Source organism: Carassius carassius, chromosome 14 (genome assembly GCF_963082965.1).
Source record: "Carassius carassius chromosome 14, fCarCar2.1, whole genome shotgun sequence".
Taxonomy (NCBI): Eukaryota; Metazoa; Chordata; class Actinopteri; order Cypriniformes; family Cyprinidae; genus Carassius; species Carassius carassius.
The window spans coordinates 5472924-5492306 of record NC_081768.1 but is presented as its reverse complement, the minus strand read 5'-3'; the positions used below and the strand labels follow the sequence as shown (position 1 = coordinate 5492306).

Sequence of the window (19383 nt, the reverse complement as noted above, 5' to 3'; positions counted from 1 at the left end):
TAAAAATTTTCCAAATTTCTCCAAGTTGTGAAGAAAAAAAAGTCTGAATTGTGAGATATAAACTTAGAATTTCAAGATGTTAAATGACAATTGCGAGATGAACTTGCAATTCTAAGAAGACAACTAAACTCAAAATGGAGAGAAGAATTTTTGAATCGTGAGAAAAAAAGTTGCAATTATATTTTTTATTCTGTCATATATTTAGATTTTTAATTTAAAAAAACATTGTAAAGAATTCTGTCACAATTTGGAAAATATTTCGTACAATTTTAAGACAAAGGTCAGAATTGTGAGGAAACGTGATATAAACGAAATAAAAAAAAATATTTTATTTTTTATAATTTGTACTTTTTTGTTTATCTCATAATTCTGACTTTTCTCAGAATTGCAAGTTTATTTCTTATGAACTTTCAATTAACAGTTCAGCTTCTCACAGTTGTGAGATACAAAATTTAGAATTGTTTTTTTAAAAAGTCCGTGGCAGAAATAAGCTTCCACAGCGCACAAACTGGCCATGACAGGAATAGGCCTACTACAAAATAATACTACAAAATGAGTTAAAAAAAAACATGAGACAGAACAGAACCGCTTAACCCAGCTAGATGTAGGATCTTCTGGCGAAATGTCTTTAACAGGTGAAGTAGTTTTTGCAGTGATTGTTCATGGAATTGTGCAATTTTTATACACTATGTATTTCGGTTAGATGACGCCTAGAACTGTGATTCGCTTTAACTGTTATTGATGTCTGACAGGAACGTCCTGTGAAACTAGCGTATGTAAACACACAGATCTCGCACACTTCTGCTAGTTAGCGTCCCGTCAGAACCAAAGAGCTGTCCGACTCGAAATGACCAACTACATTACGTTACACACCGACGATTCACAATACTGTGTCCAGCCGGTGACTCTGGAAGAATTAGCGAACACTGGCTCTAAATGACTTAGCTTACTTTGAGACACGGCGGGCGGAATAACCCCACGGAACCGCTGCATTTATATCCAGATTATATCCAGCAAAACTTGAAGTAAAATCATGTCGAAACTAAATTGAAAGATGGTGGAGAGGAACGCGTCTCGGCTGCTTATCCGAGAGTCAAAAAACGGCCAGCTTTTGGTTGGCGAGTCTGAAAAAACAAGTGTGTACCGATGGAGAAAAAGAGGATTGTGGGTAAACTTGATCCCAATGATGGTGGATTCTGGGTGTGTTTGTGATATTTCTTTCCCTGCCCAGATTTTTCTCTGTTTTTCTATGTTTGTTCCTTCTGTGTAGTAGATGTATGCACTACTCTTTGTATTTGGATGATTGAATAGTCAGCGGGTTATTTTTTTATTTTAATTTTTTTTTTTATTATTATTGAAAAATGTGTGCTTTCTGACTAACGTTATCTTTTGCAATACCTCAATTTTGAAATATTATAGGAGAGAGATTGATATTTTCTAAGTAAGTTTATATAAAAAAAGACTATATATTAATTTAATTCTGCTAGAGAAAAGGCAAAAATTTAACATGCTTAATTTTATTTTTGTCATACTTATTTGCTTTTAATTTTATTTTTGAAAAAAAAAAGTTAAAAACAAAAACAACTGAAGGAGTTAGAGATGTATTATTTTAATACTGTAGGAAGCTGCTGCGACATCACAGTGTTCCACAAACAAACATCTGATCTTATTAATATTATATATATATATATATAATATTTATTCGATAGGGTCAACAGGTGCTTATAAACATACTACTTACGTTTTTATATATTTACAATCAGACCTTTACTATGCTTAAAATCTTTTGTTGGTTATAGTTTTTTATGTTTGGTGAAACAATGTGTTCCCCTTTGTTTTGTAAAGCCCACATGCCCCGATTTGTCAACCTTGTATCGTTTAGGGATGGCAGAAAAGTTATGATTTTTTGGCAAGATGCAGAGAAAAGAATGTTCATTTGGGAAGCTGGAAAGATATTAAACATTTCAACTTTCAAGCCCCAGATGCGTCGCTGATGTGGTGGCCTTCAACTCACCCGAGACTTGAATTAGTCTTTTTTTTTTTTTTTTTTTTTTTTTTAAAGGCTGAGAACCTTGATTCTTTGTTATAATGTGCAATACTGTTTGTAAAAAAAAGAACAGAAATAGGCATAAATCTTTATTGCAGATTTATTTTAATTGCGAGCATTGTGATTCACTAAAATCATTTTCTACTGTGTATTTACTCGACGTGCTAGTACCTTCAAGTAGTAATGTAGCCTTTGTACGGAGAAATATTTTCATTATTTTTTTGCAAAAAAAAAAAAAGACAAGAATGAAAACATTTACATATTTTCCATTATTTTTTATTTGTTTTCTTTAAACACTTATTCCTCCACCATTAATGTTAGCTATTTCTGGGGGAGACTTTCATACCTGGTCAATGTCGTTAATATGATTTTGTATTTTTATGTGGAATAAATTAGTTTTATGATGCAAATTTTTAAATTTTTTGCCCTTTATTTTATTTTTTATTTGAAGTTGAAATCTTTGTAAGATTGTTAATAAAATGGCTAGATTTTTCAAACGCAAAGAAATAATTGCACACAAAAATGAACCACAATCATGGTTAGTAGTGATATAATGTGACTAAAATGTAACAATGAATGGGCAATACAAAAAAATGACAGCAGAATGAAGCAAATGTGAGGTTGTGGTGAAACCCAGTCGAGACATAAAATCATGAAGCTCTGCAGCACCACTTTCACAGTCATAGTACAGTCTGTGCATTTAACTGAGACACGATATTTCCCAGAATGCATTTTACTTGTGTAGAGTGTAGTGGAGTAGATTTGATGGTAGTAATGGCCTTTTACACACAGTCAAAAAACAAACATGAAAATTCTCTTGACTAAGACACACCTCTTTTTACTTCCAACCATTTTAGTCTTACGAGTTTCCTATATTGCAACCATTTGAACCCTTTGATAAGCTGTGCTGTATAATTAGAAAATGTCCTGTGTTTAGTGACACTTTCACAATTAAAAAATCAATTCTAGTCTAATATTTAGTTGGGTCATTTTGGCTTGTGGTTTTCCTCTTCTACCACACTTTTAGCTCCATTTGTCATTTTTAAAAATGGTTAAAACCCTATTTTTTCCCAATGCATTTTACCTTTTAATTTGATAGTTCACATCTGATTCCATCTAAACAAGGCTTTGAGATTGTTATCTTGGACCTCTGCTCGTCTTTTGCAGTAAAACTGTGATTTAAAGGATTTTTTGGACAAAATAAGCGCAGTGCTGCTAATGCTTACTAGCTTTTCCCACCTTCATGATTTTTCTGTACTCAAGAGCGAATCTTATTAAATGTAATTGTACGACACGGAAACATGGTCATCTTTTGCACATCTTTTTGTCTCTTCTTGTAGAATTTCACTGCTGAAATGCAAACAAACCAACCACCTGCTGCTGGAAATGTTGAAAAATAATTACAATTAATTGCCTAAAATATTAAAATGGCTTTTTGTTTTGGAGGGCTCTTGCAGTTACTTTACCTGGCTGTGGTTTAAAATATACATTAAAATAATATATAAACATGAGCAGCTATACCAGATATAATGAAGGGTCATGTAGCTTTTTTCTTTTTTGGTGTAATTTGCTGGATGGATTATTTTATTTGATCTATTTTGGCATATTATATACACACTTCAGTGAATTCTGTAATGCATTACATTTTAATACTCCATAAATGCAGACAGACAAGGCATTTTTAAAGAGAGCTCATTAGAATTTATTAAAATTCTACCAGCTTACCCAAAAAGGCAAATAACAGAAATATTTAGTTCCATCTTTTCTTTTTAAAACTCTACAATGTTTCCGAGGCCATTGTCCTGCTGCCCTTCCAGCTGTACCTAAAAGATCTCAGTCAGTGCATGCAAGACTTCTGATGGAGCAGCAGCTACAAGCCCTTCATAATCCTACAGGAGTTAGTCAAGCGCCTACTAGTGGTCTGGATGAACCATTAAAGTCATTCTGCGCAATCACAGAAGTGTTTCAGTGCGTTCCAGTTTCTCGTTTCACCAGCTCCCTTCATTCAGTTCTGAAATACTGTCATCACAGATACTGATGGTGAGTTCTGGAAATCCTGAGGTTCAAATGTAGTCATCTGTGCAACACTCAACTTTGTAAGATTAGCTTTAAGACTTCCTCCAGTGACACATTAATAACGGACAGTTTTAGACCTCAAATCTCGAGCGAATTGTAAGAACCTACAGGAAGAGCTGTAAGACTGTGAAGATCATCAGACTGGAGTGTTTAAGGATTAAGTGCTTCCTCACAACACTCCTTTGTCCAATCAGAGGGCTTCAAGTCATTTCTGGTTTTGTTGTGCATGTTGAACTGGGCTCATTTAAGTGAGTGCATGAAGCTGTCCAGGTCGTATTCGTTCTCGTACTGCTGCTGGTCCCACAGGTCGCCCAGCCCATCCAGAACAGATTTCATACCGGTCTTACCAGAGGACGACGCTGCCGCTTGACTCTTCTCTGCTTTATTATTCTAAACAACAACACAAGGCATCAGTATGAATGTGCAGTTCTGTTAATCCCTGGTATTAAACTAATGCATGTGCAGATATTCATGTGGAAAACTAGCGTTTAGGGCAGCGCTGCCTCATGGGATGGTATTTTTCATGTATGGCCTGACCTTGTCCAGTGTGAAGAGGTTGAGCAGCTGTTCTGTGCCCATGCTCTGCAGGCTGGTGTTCTCTTGGCTGATGACTGTATTTGCAATGGTCATCTTAAATTTCTGTAGACCCATAATCTTCTCCTCCAGCGTGCCCCGTGTGATGAGACGATACACATTCACCACACGTTTCTGAAATGCATAGACATGCATTAGTAGTACAGTCTATATGTGGCCCAAAAATCAGATTTTTCCATATTTTTGCAACATGACTTTAACATAAATAGACACGTCAGAATGTGATTTTTGTGCAAACGTCACAAAGTTGAATTTAATGAATATTGAAGTGGGTAAAATATATATATATATAAATAAATAAATAAATATATATAAACACCTTTAAAGCAGCCAAAAAGCAAAAAATAATATAAAAAAATAAACCATAAAATAGCACAAAAAAAAAAAAACACAACGAAAGAAAACATGATTCTTCTATACCTGTCCTATTCTGTGAGCTCGATCCATGGCCTGCAAGTCTTTCATAGGGTTCCAGTCATGCTCCACAAACACCACAGTATCTGCTCCAGTCAGATTCAAACCCAGCCCACCCACATGGGTAGTGAGCAGCAGAACATCTATGGACGGATCATTATTGAACCTGTAGGGGAAAAAGAAAGAAAAAGAAAAACAAATTTCCATATAGCGACCCAAATCGATCTGCACATGAGATGAAATCTTTCCAGTGTAGTTTGGCGTGGCTGTTTCACCTAGAGACTATGGAGTGTCTGAGGCCAGCCTGAACGCTTCCATCCAGTCTGAGGTAGGTGACTGTGGGCAGCTGTGTTTTAAGCAGATCCTGCTCCACGATGTCCAGCATGCTCTTCAGCTGGCAGAAGATCAGAACGCGGTGCTGGGCCACCACAGCCTCTGTGCCCCCATCAGCTGCTCCAGCAGAACCCAGTCCACAGTCCAACAGCAGCTACAGAGCAAAAATATATACATGCTTCTGTTGTTACAGTGTTGTTTGTTAGCATTTTACGCTAGATGGCATTTGATGATGATTTGATGAAAAAAAAAAAAAAAATAATAATAATAATAGGGTGATATGAATGAATTGGCTTTAAAATGAAAATGTAAGAAAAAAAATGGCTGATATCAATGCTTGAGAGAGGGAGAGAGAGATAGATAAAAAAAAAACTTGAATAATAGCTGATATTGCTAATTATATATAAATATAACAAGCAAATTTGGGTAGTACAGATAAGTGGACGCACCTGTTTGAGGGCTGAGAGTTTTGGGGCGTGCTGAATGTCTCTGAGGCTGGAGTGCTGTCTGCTCAGCTGTTCTGTGATGTGTTTGTACTCTGGGTGTTGAGGGGTCAGCACCAGCGCTGGGTGATTACACAGCTTCCTCAGATACTGCAGAGCCTGAAACATCCACCACGAACATTACAGACTATTCAACTGAGAGGAGGATAGTCTTGTGCTCTTATAAGACTTCCTGAGATCAACCTGGAAGACGTGTCCGGTGGCCTTTAATTTGGGTTTCTCTTCCTCCTCTTGCACAGACGCAGTGGAAATAACATCATCCACGTTCACCTTTGCACGAGACTTTGCAAAGTCCTCATACAGTTGAACCTGATCAGGCACAGGTGAAAGAACAAAGGTTATGTAACTAATAATATTAAATTAATAATTTTTAACAATAGAATAAGTGATTTAAATTCATATTAACTGAAGGGGTTTAATGTTTTATGATTGCTACTAAGAAAGCTTAAGTGAAGTTAGTGAACTATGCACTATGTTTGTAGTGACACAGTACAGATCCCCTCTGACACAAAATAAAAATCATAGAATCTTGCTGTAATCACCGGCCACATCCTTGATAAACATCCTGTGTTTGTGTTTTGTACCTGTAGAGGACTGAGGTTGCAGTAGTAATCTTGTATGATCTTGGGTGGCAGATCTTGAAGCACATCATCCTTCATTCTCCTCAGTAAGAAGGGCAGAACCTGTCTATGCAAAGCTTCCATTGCCAACACACCTGAAAAACACATCAAAACATTATTTTAGACCAAAGATGGCAACATTGCTAAAATGACTTAAAGAGCTGCTTCATAAATCAAACATCTAAAACAGTCACAACGTAAAGAATCCATAGTCTTAAGTGATTCCCATGGTACAAAACATACAAAGTTGAGGAAAAGCTTCAAACTGAGAAGTCTGTGCTCCAACAATGAGGAGCCCAAGAGATGTAGAGACGTAAAAAATAAAAAAATATCACACCCGCTTCCTGTTCACGTGAGGAACTTTTTGCATCTCGACTGGCGAGGATGGGCTTCCCGTAGCGGGCAGCAAACTGACGCTCAGTGCCAAGAAACCCTGGCATCAGGAAGTCAAAGAGAGACCACAACTCAAGAACATTGTTCTGCAGAGACACAAGTAAAAAAAAAACAAGTACAGACATTAGATTGTCAAATTCAATCTTGACTGTTTTTGCCAAAAGGCACATTATCATGGAGGTCGGTAAGATTTTATTTTAAATAACTGAATACTTTAAGCATAGACATCAAATTATAAATGCCTTTTGTCACTTTTGGTGAATTTAACTTCAAATGAATGCTGTTCTTATGAACTTTTGATTCATTAATAAAAATGCATTGTTTTAATCACTGATAAGAATAAATATTTCTTGAGCATCAAAAGAACAACTTCTGAAGGATCATGTGACACTGAAGACTGGAGTATTGTCTTCTGAACATACTCCTTTGTTAAAAAGCTTGGGGTCAGGAAAAAACAATAATATTGGCAGTGGCGTATACAAGCCATCCAAGAGTATAGTTCTCACCTGGATGGGGGTTCCTGAGAGGATTATTCTGTAGTTGGCAGTTAACTGCTTGATCGCTTTAGAAAGTTTGGTCTTTCCATTCTTTATGACGTGACCCTCATCAAGGATACAGTAATTAAATTTAATATCCCTGTATGAGAAAATAACATTGAAATAATGATGCTTTCTTTCATCCCACTGTATATGAAGAATAATAAACAAGTTGTTACCTGAAAAAGTCAATGTCATTTCTAACAACGTCATACGAGGCAACAACGAGATTGTGTTTCTTCACCTGGTGTTGCAACCTGCATAGAACGAAAACTGAACTTGCATTTCCTATTATTTTTTTTTAAACTGGGCAACAAGTCAATAAGCAATTTCTTATGATGGTACCATGCTCTTTCCGTAGGGGGGCCAGTATAGTGCAGAGGATTGAGATACTCTTTAGAGCAGAACTTCCCAAGCTCATCTACCCAGTGTCCCGTCAGGGTGGGCGGACACACAACTATGGAAGGCAAAGGGCAACAGTCGGGAGCCTTTGACCTGGCATACTCCTGAGCCCTGCACACATGCAGCAACACAGTTTAGTGGGTCAAATGAAGTCTTGCATTTTAACTCTACAGAAATGCTACAAAGCCCCAGGAAGGATGAAGTTGGTTTGGGTTGTACCTGAGGAAATGATCGCCTGCCAGAATACAGATGGACTGTAGGGTCTTACCCAGACCCATGTCATCACACAAGATCCCATGAAGCTTGTACTTGTTCAAAAATGCCAGCCAGTTCACTCCATCCTACAAAAGAGAGCAGGACGAAGTTCAGAAGCAAACTCTGATTCAAATCTCCAGCAATTTATGCAGTCAGACTTATTTGTTAATTAGTTACTAGCCCCGTTTAAATCTCTGGATTTGCCAAAAAAGAAAAAGACACTTTGATTGACAGAAGCGTGAAAAGCAAAGACACCTGTTGGTATTTCCTGAGGTCTGCTTTGATGGGCACAGGAATCTTATAATTTTCCAGTTTCCTTCCATCAAGCAGCTGCTCGAGGAAGTGTCGTTCTCTGGCCTTCTGTTGAATTAGATCTTCAGACATAGACGGTGGGTCTGGGATTCCAGCCTGAAAGAAAAAAAAACAACTAAGATGAAAAAGGAAAATAGCAGCACAGAAGTTATGCAACAAAGTGATGAGTTCCACTGTACTGAGAACAGACATGACTCAATACCCCTCACTTCAAACTCTTAGCTGCAAGTCTTGCATTATTAGAAACTATGAGATGCATGAATGCTTGACTATGCTCATTCCTGATCGCTCACCTCAAGAGGAAGCAGTCGGATCAGGGTTGCAAAGCACTGCGTGGCCATGAATCGCACGCTGTCACAGTGGTCACTCATACGGCCCAACACAGGGACCACCAACAACACAATGTAGGGCACAATATCCACATCCAACTGCTCCATCACACCTGGACACTGTGCTCAGGATAATATGTGTTCTGAACACCACAGTACACACTTTAAATGTTTGTACAATAGTGTCTGAAAGTTTGAAGTTGGTAAGATTGAATGTTTTTGAAGTCTCTTAAGATCATCAAGGCTGCATTTATTTGATCAAAAATGCAGAAGAAAAACTATGAAATATTGCAATTTAACTTTTCCTATTTCCTGTGATGCAAAGCTGGATTATTAGCAGCATTACTCCAGTCTTCAGTCACGTCACATGATCCTTCAGAAATCATTGTAAGAGGATGATTTACACCTCAAGAAACATTTGAAAATTTTAAATAGTAAATACATTTGAGATGTTATAAAAGACTTACTTAATTTCTTACTACCACTACTACTAATAATCAACAGTTTGGGGTCAGTAAGATGATGATAAGTACACCTTCCTCTATTTGTAAGAATTTAAGAAGCATTATAATTTAACACCTACATGAAATACAAAGACACTTTTAATTCAACAAAAGAGCTTGATTTTTATTTGTGACATGCAGAGGATACAGGCCAGGGCTTCGATGGCTCCCTCCTGCTTGGTGTTGTCATCAATAGCACCCAACCAGGGAAGCACATGTTCCAGGAACACATTCATGGTCTCCATAGTAGCGATCTTGCTGAGCACGCCCACACAGCGCGCGGCCATGTGACGTACGGCTGTGTATGGATGTTGCAGACAGGTGCACAGGAGAGGCAACTGCTCCATCAACTGCAGATAGAGAGGCAACAGGAGACCGGTTAAAACTGCCACTTTTCATGTAGTGATACTGAATGTTCATGAATGTATGTGTGCGTGTCCATACTAAAGGGATGAGCTCTTGGGACATGGCTCCTGCTGTGACCTCCAGCACCTGCAGAGAGTTCACAAGCTCCTGAGCAACCGGGTCTCCCTGCTTCAGCAGCTGGCTGGAATCTGCAACAAACACCAAATGAGGAGCAGGAAGAGCATTTACTAAAGGAATAGTTCACCCAGAAATTACAATTTATCCTCAGTCCATTTAAGATGTACATGAGTTTGCTTCTTCATCGGAACAGGTTTGAATAAATTTTGAATTACATCACTTGCTCACCAATGATGAATGAGTTCAATATGATAATGGCACCACAATAAACAAAAAAACTGCATGTTTGTAATGAACAAATACATAAAATATTTTTAAACTTCAAACGCTGCTATAGGCTAAAACATGAGTCCTCCGGTCAATAATATTGCTTCACTAGTGGTAAAAGTTGTCTTTTTGTCTGTAATTTTAATGTGAGAGGACAACAGAAAAAGGACTTTCCACTGGAAGAAACAGTGGGGATTTGGATTCATAATTCGGCCTAAAGCTGTGATTAGAGCTGACACAACTAATCGATTTAATCGATTATTAAAATAGTTGTCAACTAATTTAGTCATCGATTAGTTGCTAAACAACTTTTATTTGCCGTAAGCGGCTCATTTTGTGCATATTTTAAATCTGCGATGACCAAAGTGTGGCAGTAATGAGCCACCGGAGGTTTTATTCAGCCACTACAGCAGGAGAAGTAGCAAATAGCCAATAGCTGGCCTTTTTTTTTGTCACGTGCTTCCCGAACTGCGTCTGCTGCATTCAGCGAGATGGTGGAGACAGACGGCAGTGGAGTAAGCTTGAGAAAGAAAAAGAAAAAAGCGGAATATAAAACTGATCGAACGAAGTCATCCAAAGTGTGGGAGAACTTTACTTTGAGCCTTCAAAAAAGAAGAATAACCTGTAAACTCTGCACTACTGAACTAACTGTTTAAGACTTTTATTTGTGCAGATTCTCCAGTACAATGTTGTTTGCAAACGTTTAGTCGTAAAAGCTGATAACATTGCTTTTTAACAGTTAACATTTAAAGCTTTACAAACATGATCTGTTATCAGTTTGTCGTTTACCAGTTCATAATTCAGTCTTGCAGCCTAATTATGACTGAATGAGAGAGGTAAATGTTTAAATGTATTTGAAATGCACTTTTCTTCTAAGTATTCACTGCTCTTTTTCACACAGCAGGTTTTTTGTGTGTCAATTTTTTATTTTTATTTCTGGACAACCTTCTGATGGATTTTACTTTAAAATGTGAGTTCCATTCAGGTTTCATGCCATTGGCAATTTATTCGAAGGATTGTTTACAATTTCACAGCATAAACTATAAAGCTGTTTCCCAGGTATAAGTTGCGTGTTTACAGGAAAAAAATTAATAAAATGCAATGTACTGCAAATTTATTCTGTTTTATTCTTATTCTTCGTGAAAATATTTTCTGAAAGATTCCTTAAGCTTTGTTCGGGATGTTAAACTACTTTAGGAGCTCTAAGGAATGCCATGGTGAAAACATTATTTGAAATCTCCTTGTGAAATTTGCTAGAGTATGGGTCAGTGTTTTGATTGCAGAAGAGTTTGACAGGATTACTAACACATAATAAAACTAAACTCCAGATATATTTTTGATGAGGATATGACAATGCAAAATGGTTAAAATCTATAAAAGTCTACGTTGAATGATAAAGACCCTTTGTTAATAATTTAATTGGAAAAAAATGGGCAAAACGAAAATATAAGTACATAAAGATTAATCAATTAATCGTAAAAATAATCGTAAGATTAATCTATTATCAAAATAATCGTTAGTTGCAGCCCTAGCTGTGATTTAAGTGAAAAACGCCTTATTGATTGATTTATTACAAACATATAAAGCTTTTTGTTTCACAAGACATTAATCGATAGACTGGAGGTGTGTGGAATACTTTGGGATCATAAAGATGTTTTTATTAGGCCTAAAAAAAAAAAAAGTTTGGTTCCGGTTGGTTGTCAGTTGAGGTCATTGGTCGGTAGGGAATTTTTTTTTTATTATTTTTATTTTTTTTTTCTCCAGTGGCAGTTTTACACACACACACACGCGCTGATTTTAAATATGTGTACCGGTACTTTTACGACAGTGATTCTGTATTCCCGTTTAAAGTCTGTTGTTGCCATAGACACGCAAAACGCACACACACACACAAAAAGCCTTCGCGGGAGTTTGACAGGCGATCTCATAGTAGATTAACATGGAGGATTTGACCTTGAAAAACGGAGTGTACAGACATCTTTTTGTAGTCAAACAACATTCTTTGTTATGTTCATTTATGTGGTTTATTTGATTTTGATGCTATAAATTAACTAGAAGCAAGAGACGATCAGTTAGTTTTAACTGATGATCTAACTTACAGCGATCTGTTCGACACATTCAAGAGCCACAAAACGGTATTGTTTACATTTCTTTAAAAAATGACCACATTTGAAAGGTGAAATAACCAAATGAGACTTTGTTTCATATTAAAAGTAAGCTGGTAATGTTAATGTCCTGTCTGTCAGCATGTTGTCAGTGCCCTCTCTGTTCCGCGATATATTGTTTCCTCCCCCCTCCCCCCGTGTTCCCTTTCGAGAGTACTCTCGTACTGCGTAAGCTAGCTTACGCTATGGGAAAAGGTCCCCTTTTCTCGAGAATATGAAGCCAAAAATTATCCTTAATTTTTAATAATGTAAAACGCAGTGCTGCAGCACAGCAGACCTAAGCGAAGCGGCTCGCGCGCTTATTGGCTGTGCTGTGGCAACTGCAGCAACCTATGGTGAGGCGGCGGAGAGGAACGAACCAATGGGGGCGCTTCGCGCCCATTGGACGTCAGAGCGCGCCAAAATAGGCGTGGCTGGAACTATATAAGCCGCCGCTTTGCCATAGGGATCAGATTTCATCTCCTTCAGCGATCTCACCTGCACTTCGCTGTCTTCTCCGGAGAAGCCTCTACACGCCGTCGAAAAGACTCTCAGCGGGATAGCACTGCAACGCAGATCTGAGGACGCCGCCTTCAGCATTCGCTTCCTGCTGCGCCATCCAGCGTGACTATATCCTTTAAAAAGCTAAGTGTGTTTGCCGCTGCATCACACTTTTTCGCAAAAGAGCAAATTTCGAGGCGTTGTTTCAAATGCCTCGGGCCTGCGCTTCCTGCCGAGGCCCTCTGCCCAGCAAGGACCGCCACATCCTCTGTGTCTCCTGCCTGGGCCGCGACCATGCTGAGAATGCACTCTCCAAGGGCGGCTGCCCTGAGTGCGACAACATGGCTATATCGACCCTGCGGGCTCGATTAGCTCAAACCAGCCACGACGCTCCACCCGCTACGCCTCTTCTCTCTCAAGTGCCACATAAGAAACGCCGCGATCAGAGAATGTCTGAGCACACTGCTACACGCGAGCTCACGCCGGAACACTCCCCGCGTGCCTCGCCCGCTCTCTCTCCTTCGCCTGTCCTCTTCGTGGACGAGCAGCGCCAGTCTCTGCTCACCAGCGCCCCCTTCTCCTTCGGAGCGCCTGAGGCGGAAGACAGACACGACAGCCTTTCTCTCGCCGCGTCCAGTAGTGAGGAATGGTCGGGCTCCATTGCGGACCCCCCCCCTCTACAGCCCCCAGCTGCACCGGACAACGCGCTGATATCGACGCGGAGCTTACTCGCGTGCTTACAAGGGCTGTCAGCGACCTTCAGCTCGACTGGTCTCCTCCAGACGAGCCCGCTAAAAGCAGGCTGGACGAATGGTTCTTGCAGGGGCGCCCTTCGGCCCCTCCGCAAAGAAACGCCCCCTTCTTCCCGGAAGTTCACGATGAACTCACGAAGTCGTGGAAAGCCCCATTCTCCGCACGTTTGAAAACTTCTGTCTCGTCAGCGCTCTCCTCTGTCGACGGCGCCCGAGACCACGGTTACGAGAGCCTCCCCCCTCTCGAGGAGGCAATTGCTGCACACCTCTGCCCGCCCTCAGCCGCAGGATGGCGGTCGAAGCCCGTGCATCCATCCAAACCGTGCCGCACCACCTCAGCTCTCGCTGGCCGAGCATACACCTCCGCTGGTCAAGCTGCTTCGGCTCTACACACCATGGCTGTGCTTCAGGTTTTTCAGGCCAGACTTCTCCGTAACCTGGACGAGTCTGCCCCAGATACCTATGATTTTAAAGATCTCTGCAGCGCTACTGATCTAGCCCTGCGTGCGACAAAGACCACAGCACAAGCGATCGGCCGAAGCATGGCAAGCCTCGCTGTTTTAGAGCGACACCTCTGGCTCACGCTCACGGAGATGAAAGACGCCGACAAATCCGCCTTTCTTGACTCTCCTATCTCTCCTTCCGGCCTCTTTGGCCAGTCGGTTAAAGGTTTCGCTGAACGCTTCACTGAGGCTCAGAAGACGTCACAAGCAATGAGACACTTCCTGCCGAAACGCTCTAGCTCTGCTGCGGGACGCCGTAGAAATGCGCCGCCCCCTCAGACCTCGAAGCCATCGCAGCCAGACTTACAGTCTCGCCCAGCGACCAAAACCCAGCACCGCTCTCGCTCTACGAGCCGCAAACCGCCAGAGAGACGGGGACCTCGGCCCAGGATTGTGCTGAACCCCGAGCCTCCGAAGCCCTCCTGACCTTCGTGCTGAAAAGACCGTGGTTAAGTCCCGCTGCGGCCACACACAAGAAACTCACATACTTCCTCCAATCCCCTCACTAAAGGCGGTTGGAGATGTCTATACTGCAGTAAACGAGCCTGTTACAATGCACGCACGCCTGCACAAAAAACGGCGCTTTCACGGCGACCTCAATAAAGCACAAAAAGAGCTTTTTCTATGTAGGCAGTGTGCCCACTACACAGTACGCACCCCTACATGTATACACACTCCCCCAAGTGTCACAAAAACACACTCGGGTCCCCTTTCATGCCCACCTTCCCGCTCGCGCCGGAGGTGCTCTAAATGTAGCGCGCGTGCCCACTTCTCAGTGCGCAACCCTACAAATAAGCGCTGTCACCACAGTGTCCCAAGCACAGCATACTCGAGCTACTGGTCCCCTCATAACAGGCGGCCAGTGCCCGAAGCACATTCAACCCATAGCCGCACGAACCGCTGCATGGCAGGCCATCCCCGGCATATCAAATTGGGTTTTGAATATAATAAAACGAGGTTACTCGCTCCAGTTCGCTCGCAGACCGCCGCGCTTTCGCGCCGTGGTCGAAATGAAAGTGAAAAGCGAAATGACACACGTCCTTCGCGCCAAACTGATAAACCTTCTTGCAAAAGGGGCGATAGAAACTGTCCCCCCTGCGCAGCGCGAGTCAGGCTTTTACAGCCGCTACTTCCTCGTACCAAAAAAGGATGGCGGTCTCAGACCCATCCTAGATCTCAGACGTTTGAACAAAGCGCTTATGACGCGATCGTTCAAAATGTTAACTACCAAACAAATACTCGCGCAAATTCGCCCGAGGGATTGGTTTTTCTCAGTGGACCTGAAAGACGCTTACTTTCACATTCAAATAGCACCTCATCACAGGCCATTCTTGAGATTCGCCTTCGAGGGGCAGACTTATCAGTACATGGTTCTTCCATTCGGCCTCGCCGTAGCGCCCCGTACGTTTACACGGTGCATGGATGCCGCTCTCGCACCCCTGAGAATGCGGGGAGTGCGAGTATTGAACTACCTCGACGACTGGCTAGTTTTAGCCCATTCCGAGGAACTACTGACGACACACAGATCCTGGATCATCAGCCATTTAGAATGCCTGGGTCTCACGATCAACACTGTCAAGAGCGCTCTGTCTCCCAGCCAGAGGATTTCCTTTTTGGGGATAGACATAGACTCTGTGACATGTACAGCGCGTCTGACGTCACAGCGCGCTCTCACTATTCAGCATCTAGCAGTGTCGTTCAAAGCCGGGTCTCTTTACCCGCTCAAACGATTTCAAGAAATGCTAGGTCTGATGGCATCAGCCTCTGCGGTTCTCAAACTGGGCCTGCTGCGCATGCGCCCACTACAACGCTGGCTGAGAGACCGTGTTCCAGCGCGCGCCTGGATTTCCGGCCGCGCGCGCATCAAGGTGACCCACGGCTGCATCACAGCTCTGGCCCCTTGGAAAATAGCCAACTGGTATCAGTTAGGCGTAAGCACGGGCGCTGTCTCGAAATGGAAAGTAGTCTCGACAGATGCATCCAACCTCGGTTGGGGTGCCCTGTACGAGGGCAGGTCTGCCTCCGGCCTCTGGTCGAGCCCGGAGCGACTGTTACACATAAACTGTCTGGAGATGATAGCGGTCGAACTATCCCTGAAAGCTTTCCTCCCATTTTTAAAGGGCCACCACGTTCTGGTCAGATCAGACAACATGTCAGTGGTGGCCTACATAAATCGCCAGGGTGGTGTCAGGTCAAAAACCTTGCACACCCTGACCGAACGTCTTCTGACATGGGCACATTACAACCTGCGCTCGCTAAAGGCAGCGCCGGCTGAACCGGGGCCCGGACATGCTTTCCAGGGCGAATGTTCCCCCTGGGGAGTGGTCTCTTCACCCACAAACGGTTCAGTTGATGTGGAGCATCTTCGGCAGGGCAGAGGTCGACCTCTTCGCCTCAGAAGACAACGCTCATTGCCCAATATATTTTTCAAAGAGCAGGGACGCGCTGGCCCTCGATTGGCCCAGACGCCCGATTTATGCCCTCCCACCGGTCGCGATGCTACCGCAGGTCATCGATCGGGTCAGGAAGAACAGATGTGCTATGCTGCTAGTAGCCCCACTCTGGACGACCCAACCTTGGTTCTCCGAGCTGATGCAGCTGTCCAGTACAGCCCCATGGCCAATACCGCTGCGGAAAGATCTCCTCACGCAGCTGAAGGGCGCGCTCTGGCATCCCCACCCCGAACTTTGGGCCCTTCATGTATGGCCCCTCAACGGGTACCCGGGAACCTCCCTGAGGGAGTGTTAAAGACCATTACGGAAGCCAGAGCGCCCTCAACCAGGCACCTTTACGCGCAGAAATGGTCAGTGTTCTCCACCTGGTGCGGGACACGGAACCTAGACCCTCACTTATGTGACGTGACGGAGATACTCTCCTTCCTACAGGAGCGTTTAGATGCGGGCAGATCCCCGTCTACGCTCAAAGTGTATGTGGCAGCCATTGCAGCTTCTCATGCTCCGGTGGCCGGCCTATCACTGGGAAAAAACGAACTGGTCATTCGTTTCCTTAAGGGAGCTCGTCGGATGAACCCTCCCCGACCCCCTTCAATCCCTTCCTGGGACCTGTCTACGGTCCTAGAGGCCTTAAAGGGCCCCCCTTTTGAACCGCTTCAGTCTGTCGACATGAAGCTTCTTTCGTTCAAAACCGCTTTTCTACTGGCTCTGGCCTCAGTCAAGCGAGTGGGAGATTTACATGCGCTATCTGTAAGCGCTGACCGTCTCGAATTTGGGCCTAATGACTCCAGAGTCATTCTCAGACCAAGACACGGCTATGTCCCCAAGGTGCTCTCAACACCGTTCAGAGCACAGGTCATCTCGCTGTCAGCCCTTTCCTCGCAAAGCGACGAAAGCAACACGAGCTTCATCTGCCCCGTCAGGGCTCTCAAAACCTATATTGCGCGCTCCGCCTCATTCAGGAGGTCGGACCAGCTCTTCATATGCTTTGGTGGGCGCACCCGAGGTCTCGCCACCACGAAGCAGAGCCTATCACGATGGATAGTAGACACTATCTCGCTGGCTTACAAATCTAAGGGCCTTCGCTGCACGATCAGCATCAGAGCCCATTCCACCCGAGGTATGGCCTCATCATGGGCGTGGTCCTGCGGGATACCACTGGATGATATCTGTGCGGCGGCAGGCTGGGCCTCTCCGTCCACATTTATTAGATTCTATAATCTGCAAGTCCCTGCCCTGCAGGCCAGGGTACTTTCTATATAGACGTGCTAAGCCTTATCACGTCCCCCTTTTTTCGTTCCCTATATAAAGCTCACTAAGGTTGGCTGTTGGGACTGGGATTTCTCCTGCTATAAAGCCCCGGGCTCTCGCCTCGGTCTGTGACAGGTCGAAGTTCCCGAGCACGCACGGCGTTTTACATTACTCTCGTACTGCGTAAGCTAGCTTACACTATGGGAACACACTCTCGAAAGGGAACGTACTCGGTTACTAACGTAACCTCGGTTCCCTGAGATGAGGGAACGAGTACTGCGTAACCTGCCGTGCTATGTGCTCGGATCGGGTGATCGCTTCAGTCGATTTAAAACCTGATCCCTATGGCAAAGCGGCGGCTTATATAGTTCCAGCCACGCCTATTTTGGCGCGCTCTGACGTCCAATGGGCGCGAAGCGCCCCCATTGGTTCGTTCCTCTCCGCCGCCTCACCATAGGTTGCTGCAGTTGCCACAGCACAGCCAATAAGCACGCGAGCCGCTTCGCTTAGGTCTGCTGTGCTGCAGCACTGCGTTTTACATTATTAAAAATTAAGGATAATTTTTGGCTTCATATTCTCGAGAAAAGGAGACCTTTTCCCATAGCGTAAGCTAGCTTACGCAGTACTCTTTCCCTCATCTCAGGGAACCGAGGTTACGTTCGTAACAGAGTACGTTTCTCTTAATGTTACGATTTCCAAACCTTAAGTTATAGCTCACTTTAGGAATTGACAGTTAAAGGGTTTTGATGCAATACTTAATGGTTTTTAACGGATTACTTAAGTGTAAAACAGCATTTAAAGGAAACTGTAATTTAATTAACGATGTGTGAAAGACCGTTCTTCCCCAGTCTCAAAATAAATTTGGGTCGCACATAAATTGACAGGGTCAGTCGGAAACCGGAACCAAACAAATTTTTTTTTTAGGCCTTATCTGTTTGGACTCTGACTGCACCCAATCACTGCAGAGGATCCATCGGTGAACAAGTGATGTAATGCTACATTTCCCCAAATCTGTTCCCAACTCATTTACATCTTGGATGCCTTGAAGGTGATCACGTTTTTTTTTTTTTTGGTGAACTGCTATTTTAAGAAACATTAATCTGAACTATAAAGAGCTTTTCACAAATCTCAATTCATTTCAATTAAAAACTTCACTGGGGAAACAAAAATGGTTACGAACAAAGTAAAGGCAGATATACCAAATCCCTGAGCATCCAGCGCATTCCTCAGCGGACCAGTCATGGACTCCCACAGATATGGCAAAGTTTTGGTCAGCTCCTTACTGAAATGCCTGGCAACTGTCATCAAACAGAACTCTGCTCCTCTCCTCTGGATAAGACATGGCTTCTTACTCTAGGTTAGGATTGCACAGAGACTCATATGAGATCACTGAAGAGAACACAGTAAAGCTGCTAATTATAATGCTGTAAATACCTCATCCGTTTCTGTGGTAATGCTGCCTCCGAGGGGCAGGTCATTGTTGGTAGTTTTGGGGGCTTTTGGTGTGGGACCTCTCTTGCTGGTGATGGCAAAAGCTGCTTTCTGATGCTGGTAAAGGGTGATGATGCCCTTTGACTTGTTCACCATGTGATGCATCGCATCCCTCTCTGCCACAGATGCTGCAGGATAGATTAAATACAACACCTCTAAAACAACAGGACTCATATTTTAAAATTAAACCGCAATATGCAAATGAAATAGGAAGCACCAAA

General features: G+C 42.9%; 1 protein-coding gene across 1 annotated transcript in view; it reads right to left on the bottom strand.

Moving 5' to 3' along the window:
- Window positions 1-3725: 3725 nt before the first annotated feature.
- Window positions 3726-19383, bottom strand: part of btaf1 (BTAF1 RNA polymerase II, B-TFIID transcription factor-associated) — a 31300-nt gene continuing 15642 nt past the window's right edge. Inside the window, exons 21-38 of the mRNA XM_059565811.1 lie at window positions 19106-19290; window positions 18871-19024; window positions 9762-9871; window positions 9466-9667; window positions 8779-8927; window positions 8429-8581; window positions 8138-8259; window positions 7862-8029; window positions 7696-7773; window positions 7487-7616; window positions 6925-7066; window positions 6552-6682; window positions 6151-6276; window positions 5914-6066; window positions 5407-5618; window positions 5138-5297; window positions 4661-4831; window positions 3726-4513 (exon numbers count right to left, since the gene is read on the bottom strand). Of these exons, the coding sequence (XP_059421794.1) occupies window positions 4364-4513; window positions 4661-4831; window positions 5138-5297; window positions 5407-5618; window positions 5914-6066; window positions 6151-6276; window positions 6552-6682; window positions 6925-7066; window positions 7487-7616; window positions 7696-7773; window positions 7862-8029; window positions 8138-8259; window positions 8429-8581; window positions 8779-8927; window positions 9466-9667; window positions 9762-9871; window positions 18871-19024; window positions 19106-19290 (2696 nt within the window). The 3' untranslated portion in view covers window positions 3726-4363. The remainder of the gene's footprint in view (window positions 4514-4660; window positions 4832-5137; window positions 5298-5406; window positions 5619-5913; window positions 6067-6150; window positions 6277-6551; window positions 6683-6924; window positions 7067-7486; window positions 7617-7695; window positions 7774-7861; window positions 8030-8137; window positions 8260-8428; window positions 8582-8778; window positions 8928-9465; window positions 9668-9761; window positions 9872-18870; window positions 19025-19105; window positions 19291-19383) is intronic.